Source organism: Phocoena phocoena, chromosome 3 (assembly GCF_963924675.1).
Source record: "Phocoena phocoena chromosome 3, mPhoPho1.1, whole genome shotgun sequence".
Lineage (NCBI taxonomy): Eukaryota > Metazoa > Chordata > Mammalia > Artiodactyla > Phocoenidae > Phocoena > Phocoena phocoena.
The window spans coordinates 40,535,246-40,540,917 of NC_089221.1; the positions used below are offsets into that span (position 1 = coordinate 40,535,246).

The following is a 5,672-nucleotide window of genomic DNA, read 5'->3' on the forward strand; positions in this document are numbered from 1 at the left end:
TCACAAACAGGGGTGGAAGAGAAAACTTAGGACGTCCAAGTTCAGCATTAATACGAACGACTCGCCAGCAAATATTCCGTACACTTCCCTCGGGTCCTTTATTCTCCGAGAAACACCTCCCGGCTTAGTGCGCCTGCGCACGCGCAAGCTGCGGCCCCGCCTCCCCGTTGCGGACGTAAAACGTGCGCCGGGAGGCAGGACGTGGGCTGCGCCTGCGCCTTTACTGCATCGGCCTCTTGATGTGTACGGCGGCTGGAACCACGGAGAAGGTGTTCGCCGGTGTCTCTTGCGCGCGCGCCCCGAGACCACGAAAAGGAAGGGCTAAAGTAAGTGTTCCCCCCAGCCGCTAGAGTCATATAGAGTGTTTCCTTCCCGCCAGGCAAGTGCCTGTAGGAACCGGACCCCGTCCCCTTCACGGCCTAAACTTTCCCCTCCCTACCCCTTTCCTTGTGGCGATCCCCTCGGTTCCTCTTGTTCTGGCAGTGAGCCCCTGCCAAGATCATGAAGCTCGTGAGGAAGGACATTGAGAAAGACAATGCGGGCCAGGTGACCCTGGTTCCCGAGGAACCTGAGGACATGTGGCACACCTACAATCTAGTGCAGGTGGGCGACAGCTTGCGCGCCTCCACCATCCGCAAGGTACAAACGGAGTCCTCCACGGGCAGCGTAGGGAGCAACCGGGTCCGCACTACCCTCACTCTCTGCGTGGAGGCCATCGACTTCGACTCTCAAGCCTGCCAGCTGCGGGTCAAGGGGACTAACATCCAGGAGAATGAGTATGTAAAGATGGGGGCTTACCACACCATCGAGCTGGAGCCCAACCGCCAGTTCACCCTGGCCAAGAAACAGTGGGACAGTGTGGTTCTGGAGCGCATCGAGCAAGCCTGTGACCCAGCCTGGAGCGCTGATGTAGCGGCTGTGGTGATGCAGGAAGGCCTCGCTCATATCTGCTTAGTCACTCCCAGCATGACCCTCACTCGGGCCAAGGTGGAAGTGAACATCCCTAGGAAACGGAAAGGCAACTGCTCCCAGCACGACCGGGCCTTGGAGCGGTTCTATGAACAGGTGGTCCAGGCCATCCAGCGCCACATACACTTTGATGTTGTAAAGTGCGTCCTGGTGGCCAGCCCAGGATTTGTGAGGGAGCAGTTCTGCGACTACATGTTTCAACAAGCAGTGAAGACGGACAACAAAGTGCTCCTGGAAAACCGGTCCAAATTCCTTCAGGTAAAACAGTCTTACCCAGGGATAATTAAGAATGGGCAGAGGGGTTTATGTAAATGACTCCTAAAGTTTTAGAACTAGGAAAAGTACAAGAGGAGGAAGGTTTAACTTGACGGGGATTGTAAGTGAGATCATGAAATGAAAAGAGACTAGCAAATTGATATAGTAAACTTGGCTTAAATCCTTAAACATATAAAGCCTTACCAGTGTTTTTGGCCTGAGGTCATTGTGGGCTGTTTATTGGGTACTCTAAGAGATCTTTTGTCTAACTTTTGTAATTGTGATTCTAGGTACATGCCTCCTCTGGACACAAGTACTCCCTGAAAGAGGCCCTTTGTGACCCTACAGTAGCTAGCCGCCTTTCAGACACTAAAGCCGCTGGGGAAGTAAAAGCCTTGGATGACTTCTATAAAATGTTACAACATGAACCTGACCGAGCTTTTTATGGACTCAAGCAGGTGGAGAAGGCCAATGAGGCCATGGCAATTGACACATTGCTCATCAGCGATGAGCTCTTCAGGCACCAGGATGTAGCCACACGGAGCCGGTACGTGCGGCTGGTGGACAGTGTGAAGGAGAACGCAGGTTCTGTTAGGATCTTCTCCAGTCTTCATGTGTCTGGGGAACAGCTCAGCCAGTTGACTGGGATAGCTGCCATTCTTCGCTTCCCTGTCCCTGAACTCTCTGACCAAGAGGATGATTCCAGTTCTGAAGAAGATTAATGATTGGAACTAATAATCGAGACAACCTGTGTCTCACTCCTTCACTGTTAGATTTTCTTAGCATCCTTGTGACAGAAAGCTGCGAAAGTGGCACTTTGTGATTCTTACAGGAGTTTCTCATGTATTTGGTCACACTAGGTGATCTGTGGTTGGCAGGACATGTATTCAAACTGAACAATAAAAGGAAATAATCTCCATGTATTACCATCTTTATTAATTGGGAAATTTTTTTTCAGAATTATGAGTTTATTCGCAGTACTTAGAAATATTTTGTATATTTAAAACGAATGCCCGTATATTCTTTGGAATAGACTGTAAAATCCCATACTGCATGCTTTGAAGTAGTTTTCCTTAGGAAAAGCTTTTTAATATCTCATCTTCAGTTTACATTGTTTATTTTAATTCGTCATGGTGTTCTTACACTGGTTTTCTTAATGATCCTTTTCTCCCCATTTCCCCCCACATTCCATTTTTTAAAATTTATTTGCTATTTTAAATGATAGCTAAATAATTAGAAGACTTTTCTTGAGGACAACTTTAAAATGTGTTTTTCTTAAGAGACTTGTTAAACCAATCATGTTAAAAGTAACAAGGTGGGATTTTTTTGCTTTAGAACAAATCGTAATTGCTTCAGAGGAGAACTTAATTAGTTATATTTAGGTCATTGAGCTTTGGTCTGCTAAGGATTCTCAGGATAATCTATTTAAGGTACCTTTATTTTTAAAATGAGGCTAAGGTATGTGATTTGCTTATGGGCTATTAGTGGCAAACCTAGAAGTAGTCCCCAGTCTGGACTTGGGTTCTTTGCACTGCTACATCATTTATGTATTTATTTTTTGGCTTATCATAGTTAAATACTTAATGCTACCTTGAATTTGTATTTGCTTTTACATTCTTAGTGGACTTTCTCTACGCGCTATTTTAGGGGTGAGAAAGCCTGTTCAGAAAGTTTAAGTCACATCATTAGTATGTGGCAGTTGATTTGTACTCCAGCTCTTTACCATACTTAGGGAATTTCGGCAAATAGCTGAGAGTTTAAAATATTTTCATTATTTTTTCCAAGAGTTAGGGAGGGGGCCTTGAAATGTAATTGCATCTTGACCTTTTACACATCTCAGCTTAGCAAAATAATTAGGAAAGGCCTTATGAAGAACGAGTGAAAATTCAGTCTGTAACTCCAGGATCAGTGGTGCCTGCTTCAAATAAGGACACTAAGTAAACTTTTGCTTGTCCTGTGTCTGAGCCTTTCTCCTGTTGTAAGTGCCAGGTTGGGGGATTATTTTTTTTAAACTTCCTAACTAATCTGAACCTTTTTATCTGTAGTTAGGGGTAGACACCTCCATATACTTTAAAACCACATTTTTATATGTCTATTGTACTTTCTAATCAAAATAATTCAGATTGTCGTTTCGTTATAATTCATGAATATTTAAGATATCATTACAAGTATGTCATTAATAATTTGGTAGGAGTGTAGATATGAAGTCACTAAGATTCTTAATGTTAGAACCTGATTGATAATGCATCATATTCTCAGGAAGAATTTGGAGATTTGGGGCCTCGTGCTCATAATCTATGCAGAACTGGTTATTCCTCGCTGTTATCCTTGGTAATAAAAGCCAGGGGAAATAAAAGCTTATGGTAAGTCTAACCAATACATTTTAGGACATAAGTTCTCAAATTTAGCTGCCTCTTAGCTTCACCTTGGGAGTTTTAAAAACTCTATACCCAGACTGGACCCCAGACTAAATAACCTTACCCCCCTAGCAATGCTGGAGTGTTTTTTTAAAATTATTATTAAAGCTCCCAGGTGATTCCAATAGGCATCAAAACTGAGACCCTTGATTCAGGCCTTGCTATTCAAAAGTGTGGTCCATGGACCAGCAGCATCCCCTGAGAGCTTGTTAGAAACTGGAATCCAGGGCTGTACACTAAACCTATTGAATTGCAATCTGTATCTTAACATCTCCAGTTGATTGCTGTGTATAATCAAAGCTGATAAACATAAGCAATAGCTTATTCTCCCTGTGCTAGTTAATCTCTGCCTAGGGTTGCCAGCCATAGAGAAAATGATTTGAGTTTTAAGAGAGCTAAACTGCCAATATTCAATTAAATTATCTATAAAACTCTAAATGAAAGCCTGTTTATATGTCTATAACATATTTAAAATATCTTTAAGAATTTGTATTTTTAAAAAGTTACATATTATACCAATACCATTATCAAGAGTATAAATCTTCCTAGATGCATAGGTGTAAATATCAAAATAGTGATAGGAGCATATAAAATACAAAATTAATTCAAATAATTAGTTTTTACTATTCTATAGAAAACAAAATGAACCATAGGTCTCTGGAAATCATATGCAGTAGTTTAACTCCAATTGCTCTTCATTAATAAGGAATGACTATGGTAACAAATGGAAACACTGTCAATAACATACCTCTCAAATTAATGCAATGTTGTACTGTAAGTTTCCATTTACCATAAGGTGCTTGTTGTAAACAAAGATTGCTACCCTCACTAGGCTCAATAAATGAGAAGTTTGCAATTTGGTTCATTTTGTTCCAGATATGATACATATAAAATTACGTTTTGCTATTCCTGGTCTATTATATGTTAAATATTTTGCTAATTTTACGTCTGCGCAGTTGATGCTGGATTTCACTTTCATTACTCCCTTACATACAAGTTGGATTCCCCCCCACCCCCAGGTGCCACTAGAATAGCTTTGTAAAGCTAATTTTCTTTTATCTCGTTACTTTCAGTCATTAACTTTAGTTTCCTTTTTTAATCCCTGTAACCAGATATCAAACTCACAGTATCTTTAACAGAAGTGACTCATAATTTCTGCAGTTCATATATTCTGGAACTGAAATTCTCTTTGCTGCTAAAAAAAAGTACACGGATGAAATGGTGTATATGTGAATTCCGCAAAGTAGAAGCTGTTTGTTGGGAAGGTACTATTTTGCTTTTAAATCAGATGGTTTTCCAAGTAGATAAAACTGGCAGTTTGTATTCAGTATCGGGATATGTTGAATTACATGTTGAAAAGGGGTTTCTAAGGTGTTTCTTAGAGTTTGAGTAGAGAGAAATTCTTTCGCCTGTGGCCAGAGCTTAGATATGAGGCATCCATATTTATATTACACCAGTCATCAAGGGCAGTACATTTAATTTTATCCGTTCATTTTTTTAGTACCTGTTTGAACCCAGTACTGAGCTGGGTTTAGGGAAGAAACATGTAAACAAATCACTGGATAAAAGTAACTTGTAGAAAGTATGAGAGGGCACAATGTTGCAAGGGGTCGCTTTTAGAAGGAACTTTATAGAGCAAGAGCCAGTAAATGTACTTAAAATGATAAACCTGGAGAGGTTATCAGGAAGAGGAGGAGGGCGGGGCAAGCGTGCTAATCACATCAGACCTTCCATGCCACAATAAAGAGTAGGTTCGACCATTATGAGAAACCACTGAAAAGTTTAAACAGGAGAATGGCATGATAAAATTTGCATTTCACAAATATCACTGTTTGGCAGCATAAAGGATGCATTGGAGGAGGCAAGATTGGAGGCAAGGAGACAGATTAAGAGAACACTTATTAGAAAAATTTAAGAGGAAAATGATGATGGTCTAAACAAAGGCAGTAAGAATGAAAAGTCAAGAGGAGGTATTAGGAGATAGGCTCAGGGAAGTGAGGTTTGTTCAGAGTTATGGAAGGAGTAGAGTCT

The 5,672-nt window shown here is 41.2% G+C and overlaps 1 protein-coding gene across 1 annotated transcript; it reads left to right on the plus strand.

Annotated features, from left to right (window-relative positions):
* The first annotated feature begins 249 nt into the window (after positions 1–249).
* Positions 250–2,148, plus strand: PELO (pelota mRNA surveillance and ribosome rescue factor). Its single transcript, XM_065874988.1, has 2 exons — positions 250–1,227; positions 1,515–2,148. The coding sequence occupies exons 1-2, from the start codon at positions 502–504 to the stop codon at positions 1,944–1,946; spliced, it is 1,158 nt and encodes a 385-aa protein (XP_065731060.1). The 5' UTR covers positions 250–501; the 3' UTR covers positions 1,947–2,148.
* The last annotated feature ends 3,524 nt before the right edge of the window (positions 2,149–5,672 follow it).

Bases quoted from the DNA above. Each gene is read 5' to 3' on its own strand.
- PELO (XM_065874988.1), top strand. From the start codon at position 502: ATGAAGCTCGTGAGGAAGGACATTGAGAAAGACAATGCGGGCCAGGTG. The intron at 1,228-1,514 runs GTAAAACAGTCT...TTGTGATTCTAG, and splicing joins ACCGGTCCAAATTCCTTCAG to GTACATGCCTCCTCTGGACA.